Source organism: Chelmon rostratus, chromosome 3 (assembly GCF_017976325.1).
Source record: "Chelmon rostratus isolate fCheRos1 chromosome 3, fCheRos1.pri, whole genome shotgun sequence".
Lineage (NCBI taxonomy): Eukaryota > Metazoa > Chordata > Actinopteri > Chaetodontiformes > Chaetodontidae > Chelmon > Chelmon rostratus.
In genome coordinates this window covers 724,314-744,104 of record NC_055660.1, presented here as the reverse complement: position 1 = coordinate 744,104, position 19,791 = coordinate 724,314, and the positions used below count along the sequence as shown (strand labels likewise).

The 19,791-nt window shown below is 47.7% G+C and overlaps 1 protein-coding gene across 3 annotated transcripts; it reads right to left on the bottom strand.

The window, feature by feature from the left end:
- Positions 1-1,572: 1,572 nt before the first annotated feature.
- Positions 1,573-19,595, bottom strand: tpcn3 (two pore segment channel 3). Of its 3 annotated transcripts, XM_041933192.1 has the most exons (20): positions 19,267-19,595; positions 17,924-18,006; positions 16,511-16,625; positions 16,102-16,230; positions 13,185-13,301; positions 12,581-12,699; positions 12,194-12,295; positions 11,694-11,820; positions 11,336-11,543; positions 9,448-9,592; positions 8,988-9,173; positions 8,311-8,340; positions 6,929-6,993; positions 5,955-6,042; positions 5,605-5,674; positions 4,792-5,011; positions 4,492-4,582; positions 4,144-4,257; positions 3,066-3,178; positions 1,573-2,252 (listed from the first exon to the last, which is right to left on the bottom strand). In XM_041933192.1, exons 1-20 carry the CDS (start codon positions 19,369-19,371, stop codon positions 2,119-2,121), a joined length of 2,361 nt encoding a protein of 786 aa, XP_041789126.1. In that variant the 5' UTR covers positions 19,372-19,595; the 3' UTR covers positions 1,573-2,118. The 3 variants fall into 3 exon arrangements, with proteins under 3 accessions (XP_041789126.1, XP_041789127.1, XP_041789128.1); XM_041933193.1 differs by lacking the exon at positions 8,311-8,340; XM_041933194.1 differs by lacking the exons at positions 16,102-16,230; positions 16,511-16,625; positions 17,924-18,006.
- Positions 19,596-19,791: the final 196 nt, after the last annotated feature.

The following is a 19,791-nucleotide window of genomic DNA, read 5'->3' as shown; positions in this document are numbered from 1 at the left end:
ATCTTCACAGTGTGGTATTAATACTTTTATGTGAGTACGGGTCTGAATACTTCTTCCATCAGTGGTACTTTAATGATCTGTGGAGTGAATGTCACAAACTGCTTCGCTGGAGACTTTATTGACTGACGCTCTAAAACAGGAAGTGAAGTATTCGGGACGTTGACCTGCACCTCACTGCTTCCTCTGTGTGCGCCGCAGACATCAACTGTCCTCCCGCCACCATTTTCTAAACTGAATTCTGAGATTTTTATATATATTCTACATTTTATTGAGTTGTGTGGTATATAGTAGTTTTATTTTGAAAATATCGACCGGATGCTGCGAGCTTATTGTTTCCGCCCTGACAGAAACGCTCCTTTATTTCAGATCAGACAGTAACAGCTGAGTGAGACAGGCGGCGCTGTTCAGTCCCACCCTCTATCCAGCCCCTGAACGCCTCATCATCCCCCTCAGTTACCGTCTTCTAATGTTGTTCTACCGATGTCACACCGGCTCAGACCAGGACCCGCCTGGACCCGGAGTCCTGAGCCGGTCGATCGGAGCAGCGGGAGGTTTCGATAAAATACAATAAATCTGATCGACTGTTTCCTGATGAGATTCTACTGATCCGACATCCGACACACGCACACACACGCACACACAAACACACAGACGCACCTCAGCATCACGTCGCTTCGCTCTCCTGTTCGATGTTCGCTTCGATCAGCTGCTTCGCTTCGTTTCTGTGAATCTGATGTTTGTTCATCGTTTTCTTACCTGATTGTTGTTTTCAGTCCGGAGACGAGCAGCATCCTCCTCCACCCCCTGTGCTCCATGTCCCCAGCATCAGCACCACACACACACACACAGACACACACAGACACACACACACACACACACACACACTTCCTCGGTGCTTCTGTGTTGCAGCTGCAGCTCAACAGCGCCCTCTGCTGACCTGGAGGCTGTTCAGAAAAAATCAGTAGTAGTAATACTGTCAGCTTCATGCAGTAAAAGTACAGCAGTATTATTGGCTTCATGCAGTAAAAGTACAGTGGTATCATCAGCTTCATGCAGTAAAAGTACAGCAGTAGTTTCAGCTTCATGCAGTAAAAGTACTGTCTGTGCTGTAAAATGTGTCTGATCTCTGATTCTATGAGACATTATTAGATTGTTGATACTGAAGCATCAATGTTAGAGCAGCATGTTACTGCTGGAGCTGCTGCAGGTGGAGCGGCTGCAGGTCGAGCGGCTGCAGGTCGAGCTGCTGACGGCTGCAGTGACACGTGGCGACCAGCAGGGGGAGAGATTCTCTCTGTCACTGTTTCCTCAGCTGTATCCTGATCAGTTTCATGGTGATATATTATTATAATGAATAATAATATTATTATTGTTTTGTCTAACGTCATTTTAAATTATTCAAACATCATCTGTTTCATTAAGAGCTCGTTTTTTCTTTAATTTGATGTTTAAAGAGTATTAATTTCTTTCCTGATCAGTTTCCTGCAGCAACCTTCTGTTAACAGGAAGAAAAATTCACGACTCCCAAAACCATAAAGAACGAGTCACGTTAAACTCTGGTTTCTGGTTGTTTGTTTGTTTTCTTTTGTTTTCACCATTTTATTGACAAAATATGAACGCTCTTAAATTTATTTCCTTTACAAACATTCTCATCGTGTTTCTCTCTGTGATTGTTCCGTCTCTCAGAAACAGACGTGAAGATAAGCACAGATGCATTAACTACACAATATAAACTTTCTGAATATTTGAATTATAAAACACGTTCTGAATGTTTCCTGCTGTTTGATTTTCCTGTGAAACAGAAAACATGACGAGAAAAACAGATGAAAATATTCTTCATGTGAAAATACTGATTTCCTTTGTGTTTGTGCAGAAGCTGCAGGACAGAAACACACAAATCAAACAGGCTGAAACATTTCTGACTAGAAAACCTGGGTGGGAGTGATGGGAATAATGGGAATAATGGGAGTGATGGGGGTGATGGGAGTGATGGGGGTGATGGGGGTGATGGGGGTGATGGGACTGATGGGGGTGATGGGGGTGATGGGACTGATGGGGGTGATGGGGGTGATGGGGGTGGTGGACTCTGGTTCCCTTCATGTGTTCGTATAGGAATGATTACGCTGAGCTGAATGTCGGGTTTGCAAAGTTCCCGCCGGACTGAGCTTCGGGGTCGTCGTTCTCAGCGAAGTCTTCGGGGTCGAGATCGGCCTCAAACATCCGCTGCAGCAGCGCGTCCACCGTTCGATACCCTGCAGGGAAACGCACACACGGTCAGCTCCTGTCATCAATACTGATCATCAATACTATGATCGGCTGAGATCGAGAGCGGACACATTCTCATCTGCGTCTCTGTTCAACACGATAACATGAAAACATGTGATCAAACTACACATTAACAACTGAACACGGGCCAGCAGGGGGCGCCGCAAGCAAAGGACTGATTCACTGCCGCAGAGGCCACAGCGTTCCAGCAGAGGGCGCCAGCGTTCCAGCAGAGGGCGCCAGCGTTCCAGCAGAGGGCGCCAGCGTTCCAGCAGAGGGCGCCAGCGTTCCAGCAGAGGGCGCCAGCGTTCCAGCAGAGGGCGCCAGCGTCGTCTGAAGGAGCGTCTGTTCGTCATCAGCACAGAGTCACACGTTTGTTTCTGCTCACATCGAACCGCTGGTCTGAAATCAGGTCGACAGATTTCACTGTTGAACTCTGATTGGTCGTTATTGTTACCAGCTGATTCATCTCATCCAATAACAATGTGAGACACGTGAAGCTGAATCTCATCCAGGAACCAAACAGCTCAACGAGCACATCTTCAGAGTCATCCTGCAGGTTCACCTGCAGCCAATCACATCTGAGCTTTGAGCTTCTCTTATTAAACCTGCTGGGATCATGTGACGCTGCGTTTCCAACCTGCAGGAAGCTTCACACCGATCACAGAACCTGAAGCTGAACAAACTGAATCTTCAATCAGCTGATGAGCTTCATGCCCAGTAAAGCATCGACCGTCTCAAACACTGATTCTCCGTCTGTTAGCGTCTCCACGTTTCTCCACCTGGACTTTCTTTCTTACGTTTTGAAGCGATCTTAAACATCAGCGCAGGTCTGTTGTTTGCCGATTGGCCGTTTCCCTGGTCGTTGTCCATGGTTTCCATGGCGTTCACCAAGTTATCCTCCAGATTCTCCCTGATGGACGAAACAACATGGACGATTATCAGACACGTTCGTTCAGCTTCAAGAAAAATTTATATAAACATGTTCAGGGCACGGACCAATCAGAGAGCAGTATAACAACATGTAGCTATCAGCTGGTAAAGATGCACCTTCAAACACACACATGCCATCTGACTGTCTGCTCTATGATCTAAACCAGGTCTCTGACACTCAACCCTTCATTCATTCACAGAGGCTGCTGCCTGCCAGACGACACTCAGGGCAAACACCCCGCAGCCCGAAGCACAAAAACAAGAAAAACTCATTTGAATAATTTTAGATTGACTAAATATAAGAGTGAAAGTTAAGTTCACATTTCTTACAACCCTTTAAATTGGTGGTTCCCAACATGGGGTCCAGAGCCCTGCAAGGGGTCACAAGACAAACCTGAGGGGTCACTACAACATATTTCCTTCTAATCTTTCTTCTTTTGAATTATTGGATCATTTAACCTGAAAAATTATTGGAATAAAAGAAGTTAAAAGAATAAATCACTTTTTCAGAACTGATCACGCTGTGACAAGTCGTTTTAACGAGTTTAACGAGTTAAAAAACAAGCCACAGCTTGAAATGCTGAATGTGGAATAAACACACCCTGAAAGACTGTAAACTCATGAAGCCTTTAAAGGCCTCTGATTGGTTTATTGCTTCATCCTTTCTTTCCTTCCGTCTGAGCAGCTTTTGGTTTCACTTCATTTCTATTTAAATGATAAATCACAGTCAGTCTTTGGAAGCTTCATTTTGAGGTCAAATGTCATTCAGAACAGTGAGGTGAATGGTGCATTCACTGATGCTCGGACATCTGAAACTCTATCAGCAGGTCAAGACGGTGTGTTTTAAATCCACCGTCTGTTCCTACAGTACCTGTCTTTATACTGTGTGTGTGTGTGTGTGTGTCTGTGATTGATTGGCAGGTCCTGGTTGTCACGGTAACATACTGTGCCACAGCCAGCTCCAGCTCCTCGATCTTCCTCTCCAGAGACGTCTGCAGGTCACTCTTGTCCACCGAGTACTCCACGAAGAACGCCTCGAGGACGAACGCCACGAAGATACTGAGAGACAACAGGAAGTGACGCGTCATCAGCGGAACACAGCAGGTCACATGATCACAACATGGCAGACTGGGGGGGCGTGTCATACGCAGAATCACGTGATGTGAGTAAAGAGTTAATGAAACACAGAAGACTGAAGAAGAGACTGAATCTAAACTGAAAGTGTTCCTGTGACTGATGATGATGATGATGATGATGATGAAGATGAAGATGGAGCGATGCTATCAGTCTTACTTGATGATGACGATGACGACCAAGATGTGGAAGAGGACGAAGAAGATCCTGGCCGACACGTGAGTGACGGAGGCGAAGCCGCTGCTGAGCAGTGGAGGCGCGTTAAGAAAAACACGAATCTGAACCAAAAGATCCTGAAAGACTGACGAACGTTTAACAAATTTTATTTAAGACACTGTGAGTCACTTGCTAAATATCAGACAACAGGTTAGCTCAGTGCTACGACAGCACAGCTAGCTTCACTTGCTAGCAGCGGGTTTTGTTTGTGCTCCTCGTGCGAGGCGTTCAGGTGAAGGATATCGTGCCATTGGTTGACCACGGTGAGCTCCACCAGCAGGATGAAGGAGGACACCACGTTGTTGAAGTTGTTCTTGCAGTAGTTGAGCTGCGCGAAGTCTGTCCCTTTCAGCAGAGGGTTTCCACAGTACACCTTCTCCGGGTCCGTGGAGCCCTCCTCGTAGAACTTCACCTTCCCTTTGAACAGCTCCATCCCCACCATGGCAAAGATGTAGTACACCACCTGAGGAAGAGGAGCCGGCTTCACTGCAAGGATGCTAACTCAAGTTATTAGCCATGTTAGCAGCACAGCTGTGTGCACGGCGGTGTCGGTCAGTGGGTCCACCACTTTGGTTCAGACTGAATTATCTCAACAGCTATTGGATGTGATGAAACGTTCAGACGCTCGTATTCGTGATGAAGTGCAATAACTTTATTGATCCTCTGACTTTTCCTCTGGTGCCACCATCAGGTCAGCATGTTAATCTGTCCAACACTTTGGCTTATAAACAACTAACTGCAGAACTGACCTGAATTAGCATATGCTAGCATGCTAAGCTAAACTAACATGGTAAACATTATACCTGTTAAACATCAGCATGTTAGCAGTGTCGTTATGAGCATGTTAGCATGCTGATCTCAAAATTTAGCTAACAGTACCACTGCCTCACTGCTAGCATGACTGTAGACTCTTAGTTTGGTTATTAAACCTCAGCTCTTCAAACACTGATGACTTCAATGTTAGTTTAGCTTAGCATGCTAGCATGACTGTAGACTCTTAGTTTGGTTGTTAAACCTCAGCTCTTCAAACACGGACGACTTCTATCAGCAACTTACGATGATCAGCTGTCCAAATGTGAGGATCGCCGGTCCAATCCTGATCAGGGTGTTGATGATCGTACGAAACCTAACAGGGGACAGAGTCCTCATCGTTAGTAAAGCAGCAGAGTCAGACATGAAACAGGCAAGAAGACAATCAGTGCTGATACGTAACAGGGTGTCCTGTCAAAGTAAGAGTTGAGTCAAAGAACACATTTCCTCCATCTCATCCCAGGCGTCCGATCGTTGCTGCGGTAACCCACAGGTTAACGTACAGTATATCCTTGAGCAAGAACGACAACCATGTTTGAGGTAGACTTGTAAGCCAATCAGAGACATGAACTTTTTGAAGGTATAGATCATCAAACCTTTTGATGCTGTCCACCACCCGGATCAGTCTGAGGACTCGCAGGATGAAGACGATGTCTAGGATCTGACGGCTGGTGTAACCCCCCGCTACAGCAGGACAGGAAGACATTCAGAGAGACAGATTTATTGTCCCCGGAGGGACAATTGTCTCCACAGCTCAAATGAAAACATGAACATGTGGTCAAATACACAAATGTGCATCAATGCCTCCACATGTGTCCACAAACATGAAGCAATAAAAAACTGCATCAAGTCAATTCAAGGTAGAGTTAACGACTGACTGTACAGTCACTGATGCTGATATACGAAACCTTTTTTTATCATTTGTTTCTGTGCCAGTGGCTCCACATACGGTCTAAAAATCAGACTGTGGCTGTGAGACTGGACAATTTCAGCACCAAAATGTTTATGGATGGCAGAAAGATGCAAACTGGAATTCTGGGTTCTTCAGAACAGGACACATTTTGTCTTCATTCAATAAAACCTTGAGATCATGACTGAACGTTAAAGGCAGAATCTCATTTGAGTTGAACAGAAGGCAAATACATTCAACACTGTGTCGTCTGCATAAAAGTGAGTATCATCAGTCTGTGTTGGAGCAAAGAGTTTGTGGAGATGGTGAACAGCAGAGGACCCAGTACAGATCCTTGTGGTACACCCTTATCTTGTTTATTTTAGTGGTTTGAGACCATCAGTCCAGATCGTTTGCGTTCTATGAGACGAATATGAATGAAACCAGAACATCCAAACAATGTTTCGCTAATAGAGATAAATGTCACAGTGCTAGAAGGCCGAGTAGACAAAAAACAACGTTTATGATGCACTTCTGAAACTTCAGGGTGGAGAGGTGCCGACCCCTGCAGCTACTCAGGCTGTTTGAGCTCTCTTTGTGAGTCTGGCTTCTACGTTGGCCTGTTTCAGCGACATGCAGCTCAACTGTAACACGTTTAAACAGAAACCAAACAGCACTGACATGACTTCATGGCGGAGTTGATGATTGTGGCGATGAGAGCAGAGATGACGATGATGGTGTCGAACCTGAAAACAGAAAGCAAAGATCAGAAAACAAACATTACAAATGGAATAAACACTTTCCTTCAACAGCCACGATGCTGAAAGCAGAACCGGCGTTAGCTGCGAACGAAGCTGATCCTTTCCACCGATCACATGACGCCAGTCTGACAGCAACACGTCCAACAACTGAAACACACCATGGATGAATGAATAAAGCTGGATGCTGCGTCCCCACTCAGCCTTTCCCTCAGTTTGGCCCAGTGGTCACTCGTGGTAATGCAATGAAACATCCCCTGCAGCCCAAAAAGCTTTTTCCCCATAGACCTCCACTATAAAAGCGACAGCTGCAAACTGTTCACAGGACACCTCCAATAAGCTCAGTTTTTTGTCTTTGTGTCATGATAGAAGCCAACAGAAGCGATTTTCATGCGCACTAAGCCTCACGACCTGGAAGCAAACCCAGATTTTTCATTTATCTTTGAGTGTCCAGTTCCTACAAAACATCCATGAAACCATCAGACGTCTCTGACTGAAGTCACTGCAGCTGCAGCTGCACTGCTCGCCTGCAGGGGGCGCTGCAAAAAGAAGTTTAAAAAAACAAACAAAACAGCAAAAATGGCAACGAAAACAAGAGCTGCAGCGAAAGAGTTCCAGATGGCGAATACGTTCAGTGTCCACTTTATTAGGTACGCCTGTGTGATCGAACATGCTGACGTCCTGACAGGAACTCGTTCTGTTTTGGTTCTCATGGACGAGTTGAATCAGTTTTATGTTTTAGCGCTGAGCTCACAGTCGCTGCTGCTGTTGTACCGGACTGCATCACATTCAGAGGTGTTTCTAATATTCTGGCCACCTGACGTCAGGGAAGACAAACAAACAGAAACAGCTCTCAGTCGAACGCGGTCCAGTACGACCAACAATAAAAACTGAAAACGATAAAGTTCATGAAGGCGGACGTGATGTTCCATCGCACAGGTGAACCAAATAAAGTGGCTACGAAGAGTCTGAAAGAAAAAACTAAAACTGACCAGATGTTCACGACAGCTTCCTGTTTCCACCTCCAGACCAGAACAGCCACAACAGACAACAACATCCTGGACCTGGACTTTACTCCCAGCGGAGCTTCTTCATCTTTTATGTTTTTACTGTTTTAATCTTTGTTTATGGTCTCAGTTCTGACTTTCAGACTTTTCGGCTCTAAAACGACTCCATCACTCAGCAGCCGTTTGTTCCCTGAAGGTAAAAACTGAACGATAAAACCATAAAAACGTCTGAAGCATCATGAGCCGTCCAAGCGCTTCAGGCTGAAGACACAAGCAGCAGCTGAAACGTGTCACATACCTCGTACTTATAATCTGCGACGTGGACAAGCTGTGTGGAACGGACGGGACAGCTCATTGGTTATTGATTTGTAAATGGAGGACGAACACAGACAAACAGTTTATATTCATGTTATTTGGTAATAAATGACACCTGCTCAGCAGATCCATGACCACGTGACCGGTTTCAGTCAGTCAGGATCAGCTCGATGAATAAACTCTGTTTGGACTCCAGCTGAACCTCAGACCAGTTTTAACTTGATGTTAACCTGCGGCTGCACTCAGGTGCTTTCTCCTGTCCACTTCCTGCTGTTTCAGGTGAGCAGACTGCTGTTCTACCTGCAGCGCTCTTTAAAACACACTCAGTAATACGTTGTGGAGTATGATGGAGTTCTATCAGGTGAGACTTCAACAGGTAAACAATTTAGTTAAAAAGTCAAAAAGTTTCTAGACATTTCTGTTGAGGCTCATTAAACGGACAGCAGGTGGCGACGGTTGGATTTAGAATCGTCAGGTGTGTCACGTGATGTCTGAGACCAATCGGACGGTCACACACTCTGGAGTTTTCTTCATTTCATCCACACAAACTCTTGTTGAACCTGTAGACGAACTGCAGCATTACCCAGAATGCTTCGGTCCTCTGGGACAAACAGCGTGAAACTCGTGAGGTGAGGATGGTGCGCGTCAGCTCGTCCTCACCAGTTCCAGAAGCTGTGCCTGGAGAAGAAAGCTCTGGGCTCGAACACGTAGAGCTTCAGCAGGATCTCCAGCAGGTACAGAGCCAGGAAAACCCACTCAGAGTGGGCGATCATCGGGTTCTCCTCGTCCAGACCGATGAACACGGCGTTCACCAGGATGATCAGATCGTACACGATCACGAAGGCCCTGAAACACACACATGTCACCTGAAGGAACTGTGATACCACCATGTCTGAATTAAAGCAATATAACTGGTTTATGGCCATCGCTGGTCAGGTATCTACCTGTTGGTCAGGTATCTACCTGTTGGTCAGGTATCTACCTGTTGCCAGGTGACCAGAATACTGAGGAAGACTCCTGATCTGAACATTCGTTGTTATGGTCAGTCAGTGCGACATGTTTATTATTCAAACAGATAAAACAGACAAAATGAAGATCTGCAGTGTCCTCTGCGTCTCACCGGTGCTGGACCAATCGGCAGAGGAGGCGGCTGGGGGCCGACAGGTAGAGGGCGGGGCACACGCTGTGGAGAGGGTGCGGTCTTGACTTGAGTGTGATCACCTCGATGTTCAGGAGGTCGGCCAGCTGGACGAACGCCACCTTTCCTGTCAATCAACCGAACAAACTGTGATGAGCGTGTGTGTGATCACAGCTTCTGTCACATGATTCACCAGTTCCTGCCTGCAGAAACTCGTCTTTCCTGATGTGACCACTAGAGGGCGGCATGTTGGGAAATGTTCATCTGCACCATCTTTTCATGAGCAGGATATGATGTTTACCAGGACGCCGGTGTGCCTGGAGACACTCAGAGAGAACAAACTGTAAACTGGACTCACTGCTGAGGTTTTATGGTGCGTTCAGGTGCTTGTTTTCAGCTCGTAAAGTGTGACATGACGAGCAGGAAGTTTCTCTCAAACAGTCGAGAAATCCCAGAAACAAACTGAGGCCAGCGGAACATGCCCTCCTCATTTTTATTGTTTCAGGTTGATGTCCTCACTAAACTCTGCAGCAGTTTGAATCAAGGAAGACTTTGTGCCCTGATCTCTGCCTGTCAGGCAGGACGCAGCCTGAGACTTCTGCTAATTCAGGACTCTGCAGCTCGGCTCTGAACCAGAACCAGACGAGAGCACATTGGTGGAGTTTTAGCTGCTCTGCACTGGCTTCCTGTAACATTCACAACTGATATGACAGTTATTTCAGAAATAGATTTTGCAAAGCCCTTCGTGGACTAGGACCACGCTACGTCGCTGTGATCATCTGCTGCTGCTGAACTGGAGGTTTCCAGCCGCTGAGAGTCTGAAAGCTCCGGAACAAACTACCTGCAGAAGCTGAAAACCGCTCTCTGCATTTTAACCTGTAACCAGCTCTGACTTGTTTCAGGAGTTTTTCTCACTGTGAGGCTGAACTGGATGATGAAACAGTTTGACTTCCTCCATGTGGACGATGAGCGCGCTGATAGTGACTCAGCAGGTGTGTTCGGGGCTGCTGCGGTTGGCGGTTGTGACAGTGCAGGACGGAGCGAAGCCTCCTTCATTAACTGACTGAGCAGCGGTCGGTTAAACTCCTGATGATGAAAGTTGACTACGAACAGCTCTGAGCTAACTGACTGATGCTCACTTCTAAATTAAATGCAGGAGAATATTAACCGTACATAAACATATCGCAGGGAAGGTTTGAGCCCTGAGTAGCGTCTGCAGGCAGGTTTCATTCAGCCCAGCAACCTCCAGCCATCAGGTAGTGCAGCCTGTCAGGATGCTGCTGCTCGTTTTATAACTGAAGATGACAAATCAACAGTTTTCAGCTCAGATCTTTAAAAACTGGAGCAGAGTTTGTTCTCCAGCAGCATTCAGACGGATTAATGTGGACGTAGAACAAGTTCACATCATCAGTGACGAAGCCTGTGAGACGACGGCGTCTGTCTTTCTGTTAATGTCGACTCTGAATGAAGCAATAAAGTTTCTCTGTCCGAAAAGACTGAATCCATATCTGAAAGACACCTCAGCTGTGGACCAATCATCTCTGGAGGGCAGCGAACCCCGCCTCCTAACCACAGCTTTGCATGCTGGGTAAAAAAACGTATTCAATGTCAAAAATTAAATAATTTATAGAATAATCATCGAAAACAGGCTGCGTGTGTGTGTTTGTGTGTGTATGTGTGTATATTTGTGTGTGTATCTGTGTGTGTGTGTATATTTGTGTGTGTATATTTGTGTGTGTAAGTGTATGTGTGTGTGTGTGTGTGCGTGTGTGTGTGTATATGTGTGTGTGTATATCTGTGTGTGTGTGTGTGTGTATATTTGTGTGTATGTGTGCGTGTGTATATCTGTGTGTGTGTGTGTGTGACCCACCGATGCAGCCCCGGCTCGTGTCGTCGCAGACGCTCCACAGCAGCTCTCTGTGGGCGTTGCTGATGTCGGGCTGCACCAGTCGGACCAGCTGGTTCCAGTTGGCCTGAGTCACCACCGGCTCCCCGCCCTCCTCCCTCTGCTCCTGCAGCACGGCGAACGCTCGCACCATCTTGTGCCTTTTGGCCCTCACCAGCTGCCGTACCTCCTCCTGTGGGACAGACGCGTCGAAGCGGTTCTGCCGGTTTCTAAAGATTTATTGATCGGCTGACGAACATTCAAATGTTTTACGAGCGTTTCAAAGAAAAACCAGCAGGACGGTTAAAAAAACTCAAAGCGTGACCCCACCGGGCCACCGTACCTTCAGGTACTTCTTGTAGTTGTTGTAGACGACGGCCAGGAAGACGGACATGAAGATGTAGGTGTTGATGAGGATGTACAAGATGAAGAAGATGGCGAAGACGAAGCTGGCGTTGTAGGCCGGCATCCTGCCGACGAGAAGCAGAAGATAAACATTTCTGAGAGTCACTTCCTTCTTGTTTCTGAGGAGCCTCGTCCCCCCCCGTCTGTCTGTCTGTCTGTCTGTCTCACCGTCTGTCTGTCTGTCTGTCTGTCTCACTGTCTGTCTGTCTGTCTCACTGTCTGTCTGTCTGTCTGTCTCACTGTCTGTCTCACTGTCTGTTGTTATTAGGACTGTCTGACAGACAGGAAAGAACCATCATCTTTAAAATCAAGATGGCGGCTGCGGCGCCGTCTTTCCCGTCGATGATAAACGAGGTCAAAGGTCACCTGAGCGCCGAGATCAAATCTGACCCGAGAGCAGCTGAGTGACGAGACACTGTGGACACTGTGAGGTCTTACATGACGTCGGGGCTGTTGGCCGTGGTGACGAGGACGTACAGGTCGAACACGATCTCCAGGTAGTTGGTGAAGTACGGAGCTCCGCCGATGGTCTTCAGACCTCTGCAGAGACGAGACAGAAGACTCACAGACGCTGCGACGAGACAACAACAACGTGCTGACACTGACGGGACAACTGTCCACATTCAGAACGTCTTCGATTAGAATCCAGATCAAAGAGGACACACCTGTCACCTTCACGACTCTTTAACATCTGATGAAACGATCAATTAATCAGGAAAATAATCGTCGATCAGCATTGAAACATTGATGTAGACATGAAGTCACAGCTCGTCCAGCTTCAGCTGATGAACCGAACTGAACTGAAGAAACTGAACGTCGTCTCACCGTTTGCCCAACAGCTTCAGAGCCATGAGGGAGAAGATGAGGAGGCTGAACATGAAGAGCAGGAAGACGTAGAAGATCTGAGGCAGGGCGTTCCGGATGCTTCTGAACGCTCTGCGGAGCTGAACACAAACAGACAAACAAAGAAACAGCGTCTGAAGCTCCCGCAGGACCTGAACGCCCCGTTCTCAGCCGCACAGACGCTAACTGACGATGCGTTCAGGCGCCGTCAGAGCAGAGAGTCAAACAAGTCAACATTAAGCAGCAGGAAGTTTAAACTGAACACATTCAGGATGCAGAGATCACAGGACAGCGATGAAGGTCACTGCATGTGACGGTTTACCTGTGACACACCTGAACACACACACACACACACACACACACAGGCTTCCAGCTTCATCACAAATAAAATATGAATGTGGAAAGTGAAGCTGAATCATTAAACTGGATTTCAGAGCAGAACTGAAGGTGGCGCTAGAGAAAAGAGGTCATTCAAATCTAAAGGGTTCATCCTGTGAGGAGCAGGAAAGATCAGCGACAAACACAACGATAATAAGTAAGAATGTAAAGCACGGAGCTGAGCGGGCTCAGACAGGTGGGCCCTTACCTGCCGGCCCTCTGTGACGTTGACCAATAGCAGCGGCCGAAGGACTCTGGACCAGCGGACGGCGTAACAGTTTGCAGCTTTCAGAGCTCCGTAGATGATCATATCGACCAGAGTGAGCTGGATGATACACAGAAGAACAAAGATGTCACCTGCTGCACGTGAACACAGGTGATTCTGATCCAACACGTTTCAGCTTTAAACAGCGTTTCATCATCACAGCACACAACGACTCATTACAGCCTGGACTGAAGCAGGAGAATCACACGACCACTCTCATCCCGCAGGCGGGTTTTCTGCCAGGTGTGTTCTCTTTCAGGTGTGTTCTCTTTCAGGTGTGTTTTCTGCCAGGTGTGTTTTCTCTCAGGTGTGTTTTCTGCCAGGTGTGTTTTCTGCCAGGTGTGTTCTCTTTCAGGTGTGTTTTCTCTCAGGTGTGTTTTCTGTCAGGTGTGTTCTCTTTCAGGTGTGTTTTCTCTCAGGTGTGTTTTCTCTCAGGTGTGTTCTCTTTCAGGTGTGTTTTCTGCCAGGTGTGTTCTCTTTCAGGTGTGTTCTCTGTCAGGTGTGTTTTCTCTCAGGTGTGTTTTCTGTCAGGTGTGTTTTCTGCCAGGTGTGTTTTCAAATGATTCAGATTTCGGGCTGAACCGATCAGATTTTTTGCTTTTAACAACCAGAAGTCGGGAGACAAACTGGAGGAGAGAAGAAGCAGAGCAGCTCGCAGCCCCAGAACGAGCAGGGAAACGTTCAAAGACTGCAGGAAACTACAGCGTCAGCATTTGTTCTGAACACAGTCAGTTAGTAAAGAGTTCAGCGGGAGGATTTCAGATGATTTCACGGATCCTGAAGCCACTGGTCACCTCGGCCTCTGAGTCACCAGGAAGTCTTTCTGCTTTAAAAAGGCGCTGACGAGGCAACATCTCCGGCTAAAGGTTGTTTCACAACAACAGGCAGAAAGTCTCCTCAGCACATTCTGACTCTGCAGCTCGCAGACAGGAACTCAGCACACAGCCGCGACTTCAGCTTTCACACCAGAAACCATCAACTGTTCTGGGTCCAAACTGCAAAATCACCAAGGTCACCAGTACAAAACCTGGTCCCTGAGTCCAAACCCCTCACTGAGTACACAGTGGAGGTCTACACAGGCCCAGAGAGCTTTATCTTCCCAAAATTTAAAAACTCAAAAGAACTGAACCCAAACTGTCTGACAGCAGCTGAAGCCTATAACAGATGAAATGGAGCCTGGGACCAGGTCTTTCAACAGTCCCAACTACATCAGAGCCACAAGCTAATAATTCACTGCATTTCATTGACTCTTGTTCACACCAGGAAGTTGCACAGAAAAATAAAATTAGCAGGTGAGCTACCTGCTAACACGCTAGCACCGTCGTCACTGGCTCGTTCTCTCCTCTGACAAGTTGTCCTCAGAACTGTTCATCATGTCATCCAACAAACAGATACTGAAGACTCCTGTGTGCTAACTGACAAGTGCCAAGCAGTTAGCATGTTGGTTAGCTCGGTCGCTGATGTTACAAAAGTCTGCAGAGTTAATTAAAAGCTGTATTAGCATCATGTCCTCCAGGACATTCTGCTAATTGCTAATAATTCTGCCCAGGCCTCACAGACTACCTGGAGAACAGCTGTTGTTATTACGCTGAGGTAGAACAAGCAGCCAATCAGATGTTCAATGTCACTGTCAAACAGGTTCAGGTGAGATAATGAGCATGAAGTTAAGGCTGAATGACAGATCCATGAAAGTTTATCAGATACCAAAACACACACCTGGCAGGTCGACCGCAGAACTGAGGCTGTAGGTGGATTCTATAGGTGTGTGTTCACATATCTGACCAGCGTCACACCTTGACACTGAGTTTTATTTTGCTGAAGTTGAGACAGGTTCTAATTTTGTCACATGACTGTGTTTTTATACCTGTGTGCTCTGTGTTAGCGCCCCCCCTGTGTCGACACGTGGTCTGATCCACTGAAGTCAACGAGAATGCTGCATCTTCTTCCTATGTTGGCCTGAACACAGTCTGAACACGGAGCACATAGATTGTTCTGGTTTTGGCTATCCTGGTTTGACTTGTCCTGGTTTCAGGTGTTAAGGTTTCAGCTCATCTTGTTTCAATTGGTCTGGTTTTGGTTTGGTCTGGTTTCAGTTGGTCTGGTTTTGGTTTGGTCTGGTTTCAGTTGGTCTGGTTTTGGTTTGGTCTGGCTTTGGTTGGTCTGGTTTTGGTTGGTCTGGTTTCAGTTGGTCTGGCTTTGGTTGGTCTGGTTTTGGTTGGTCTGGTTTCAGTTGGTCTGGCTTTGGTTGGTCTGGCTTTGGTTGGTCTGGTTTTGGTTGGTCTGGTTTCAGTTGGTCTGGCTTTGGTTTGGTCTGGTTTTGGTTTGGTCTGGTTTCAGTTGGTCTGGTTTTGGTTTGGTCTGGTTTCAGTTGGTCTGGTTTCAGTTGGTCTGGTTTTGGTTTGGTCTGGTTTCAGTTGGTCTGGTTTTGGTTTGGTCTGGCTTTGGTTGGTCTGGTTTTGGTTGGTCTGGTTTCAGTTGGTCTGGCTTTGGTTGGTCTGGTTTTGGTTGGTCTGGTTTCAGTTGGTCTGGCTTTGGTTGGTCTGGCTTTGGTTGGTCTGGTTTTGGTTGGTCTGGTTTCGGTTGGTCTGGCTTTGGTTTGGTCTGGTTTTGGTTTGGTCTGGTTTCAGTTGGTCTGGTTTTGGTTTGGTCTGGTTTCAGTTGGTCTGGTTTCAGTTGGTCTGGTTTTGGTTTGGTCTGGTTTCAGTTGGTCTGGGCAGGGGATTTGTATCCTGAGTGGACACAGGGACAAACTGGCAGCGAGGACGTTTTTTGACACCAGCCCATGATACTGAGTTCAGTTTCCCCTCACAGTTCTGTAGCCCCTCCCACCAGACTGATGATTTCATTAAGCCCCTCCTACCGCAAGTATGACAATGATGCAGATGTTTTTGGGGTCTTTCCAGAACTTGTCTCGAGGGATCACTTTGGCGTAGTGAACGAGTCGGATGGTGAAGACGAGCAGACAGAGCAGCTCCACCAACATGGTGGCCTGAAAACACAACAGAACTGATGTTAACAGCCTGCTCTGTGGTCCTGGTCTAAACTGGTTCACTCCGGTCTCATGGGAATTTTAGTTAGCATTTAGCATCGTTAGCTGTAGATCCGTAGATCACTGCTCTCACTGCCAACAATTCTTCTTCTACCGACAGAATTCATGTAGATTTTTCTCTTCCAATTAAGTGCACATAAAAAAAACAGGAATTATGAAACCAGGAAACTGTTTGTGTGCCAGATGGCGGTGGTGACGGCGGCGGCGGCGGTCATCTTACCCAAATCGGCAGAGGGAAGACGGGTGGGTCCTCGAAGAGGGCCAGAGACAGATCGACCAGGATAAAGAAGTAGAGGAGCACCTGAGGGAGCCAATGGTTGTAGCGCAGATACAGTCTGACCACACACACACACACACGCACACACACGCACGCACGCACGCACACACACGCACACACACACACACAGAGCTTACATGTTGAAGTCACTTCACCAATGACTGAGTCATCAACACTGTTAACCTGCACACCTGCTGTGTGTCAGCAGCTCTCACGTTCAGACTCAAACCAGCAACCTGTTTCTGTCTGACTTCCTGTCCGCCTGCTGGTTCCGACTGAAGATACGAATCTTTAAAAACACCTTAAATCAAACAAACGGGGGGAGATGGTGCATTTGTTGGGGACTATTTTCAGCGGCGGATTAATCCACATTTTGTGCTGGAGGGTTTGGGAGCCCGGGAACCAGAACTAGAAACTAAAATCTAAAAACTGATGCGAAACAACCAAGATGGCTGCTGAGGTCAGAGGTCACAGAGGCAGAGTTAGAGTTGGCGATTGTAAATGAAAACTCACCAAAAACTGTTCGGATGAGTTTTATTTTGTTTCCGTTGTGTTTGAATGAAGCGTGTTTTACGATGGTCTGAGAGGTGAAATGATTCTGTCGGTGGAGTCTGGGGGCGTTCAGGGAGCGACGGGCTGCTTCTGTCTGACGTTAGTCTTTAACGTAGAGGTTTATCTCTGCGTCGATCAGCCTCATGATGTTATTAGACACTTCGCCTCACTCACACACTCTCCAGCATGAAGCTGCAGCCTGTTTCGCGGCTGCTGGCTCAGGTGAGTCTTTTTTACCTGCTGGTCATTTAGCCTGCTGCTGCTTCATTGGAGGTTTTCCAGCAGCAGCAGAAAGTCTTTGTCAGTGACGCCTCAAAGCTCCGGAACAAACTTCCTGCAGAAGTCAGGAGCTGAATATCTTGAACAGAAAGCTGAAACACGTCTCCTCACTGCAGCTTTAACTGTCTGACTTCCTGACGCAGGTCTGGAACTGCGGTGCTTCGTCTCACACTGATGCTCTGCTGCTGTTGGATTTCACTGGACTTCACGCAGTCGATGTTCTCCATTCAGCTTCATTTCACTACTGTTACTCAGTATTATTTTTACTCTCATCATGAAGCAGCTTTTGTCCTCTTAGCTCTCTGTATGCTCTCAGCACGTCACACGTTTCACTGCTCTGATTGGTTGATTCGTTTATCTGTCGGTGCGACACACGTTCGCTGCTGCTTTGAGTCTGAACGTGAGATCTGATGATCAGAAAAACAGAACATGAGGCCTCAGCCTCAGCTCAGTGCCTCAGGTATCTGACAGGGGGCTGTGATGGATGGGGGTCAGGATGGAGCGGTTAACACCAGCAGGACTCACCTCACGGCCTGAGGCGACGTGTCAAAGAAGATGTTCCTGTTGTACTGAGCGTCTGACACGTAGATGGAAGCCAGGTCGAAGTCCTGAAACACATGAAACGGATCAAACTGAACCTCAGTTTCACCAAATGTGACAGAGACCGCATCAGACCCAAGACCACTAACCAAAGCCTCTCTGAGGTCAGGTGATCTGGCTTCGAGCGTTTCAGCAATCTGACCAGAATCAGTTGAGTTTGGCGTTTCAGTAAAAGGCTTCAGGGAAACACGGAGAGTCCTCTGAGTCCGACTATCTGATCACACATCTGGGTTGGGGTTAGTCCTGTTAATCCTGCAGATGAACTCAAACCTGCGACCGCGTTCCCTGAAGGCAGCGCTGCTGTCGGACCGTTCAGCTCAAACTATTAAAAACTGAAATTATTAATTATTTCAGTCATTTTTCAGGAAAAAGCAGAAATCATTGATTCAGTTTCTGTTTATTAAAGACAAAGACAGTTTGACTCTGATCGCACAGACCGAACCATAAGACACCTGCCGGTCAGCTGCAGCCTGTCGGCCTGCAGGACTCCACCGACCCTGAACATAAAGTCACTTTAACACTCGTCGATCATTCGGCTCGTCTGAAGACGCTGACAGGAAGCTGCAAACCGACAGTTTACGACCAGCTGAGCTGCTTTATGAGGCGAAAAGGACAAAAGTCCATCCTGCAGCCAGGAGACACACAGACACAGGAGCTCCAGACCAGGACCTGGACCCAGACCCAGAGACAGACCAGGACCCAGAGTCAGAGCCAGACCAGGACCCAGAGTCAGAGCCAGACCAGGACCCAGAGTCAGACCAGGACCCAGAGTCAGAGTCAGACCAGGACCCAGAGCCAGACCAGGACCCAGAGTCAGAGCCAGACCAGGACCCAGAGTCAGACCAGGACCCAGAGTCAGAGTCAGACCAGGACCCAGAGTCAGACCGGGACCCAGAGTCAGAGCCAGACCAGGACCCAGAGTCAGACCAGGACCCAGAGTCAGAGTCAGACCAGGACCCAGAGTCAGACCGGGACCCAGACCCAGAGCCAGACCAGGACCCAGAGTCAGAGTCAGACCAGGACCCAGACGCAGAGCCAGTGTCAGACCAGGACCCAGACCTGGACCCAGAGTCAGAGTCAGACCAGGACCCTGACGCAGAGCCAGTGTCAGACTAGGACTCACACCCAGAGCCAGACGAGGACCCAGACTCAGACGTCAGACCTACAGTCAGACCAGGACCAAGAGCCAGAGTCAGACCCAGAGTCAGACTCAAACCCAGACCCAGAGTCAGAGTCACACCCAGACCCAGAGCAGGACTCGGACTCACCTCTTTGCTTTTCGCAGGGTTCCCTCCGTTGGGGAGTCCCTTTCCTTTTCCTGCAGACTCTGCAGACTCTGCAGGAATGCCCTCGCTCCTCTCCGCCTCGGTCATCTCTCTCACTTCAGACTCGACTCAAAGCAGCTTCACAAAGTTGGTTTAACGCGACTCGAGCAGTTTGCAGGACAAAAGTCTGAACTTCTGTCTCTTCTCACTTCTGTTGTCGGAACATCCGAGAGGATCCACATCACATGTTTTCCTCTCGGCTGCACGGGGACGGTCTGACCTCCATCAGGCTTCAGTCCGGCTCTGAACTGTTCCGATCTGCTGTTTGTCCCTCTATTAAAGCAGGACTCGTGCTGCCTTCACGGACCGGAGGACCTGTGGATGCTTCGAGGCGCAGTGACGTGTACCAGGCTCGTGGAAGTGAAGCGATGTGGATCAGTTTGGAAACTCTGAGGAGCTGTTTCTTACTCCATCTGAAGAAGGAAAGATGTTTCCTGCAGCAGATTTCTCAGATTTAACATTTTGCTT

Bases quoted from the DNA above. Each gene is read 5' to 3' on its own strand.
- tpcn3 (XM_041933192.1), bottom strand. From the start codon at position 19,371: ATGACCGAGGCGGAGAGGAGCGAGGGCATTCCTGCAGAGTCTGCAGAG. The intron at 13,302-16,101 runs GTAGGAGGGGCT...TGTATCATCCAG, and splicing joins GCATCATTGTCATACTTGCG to CTCACTCTGGTCGATATGAT. The intron at 12,296-12,580 runs GTGAGACGACGT...TCGTCTCTGCAG, and splicing joins CTGAAGCTGTTGGGCAAACG to AGGTCTGAAGACCATCGGCG.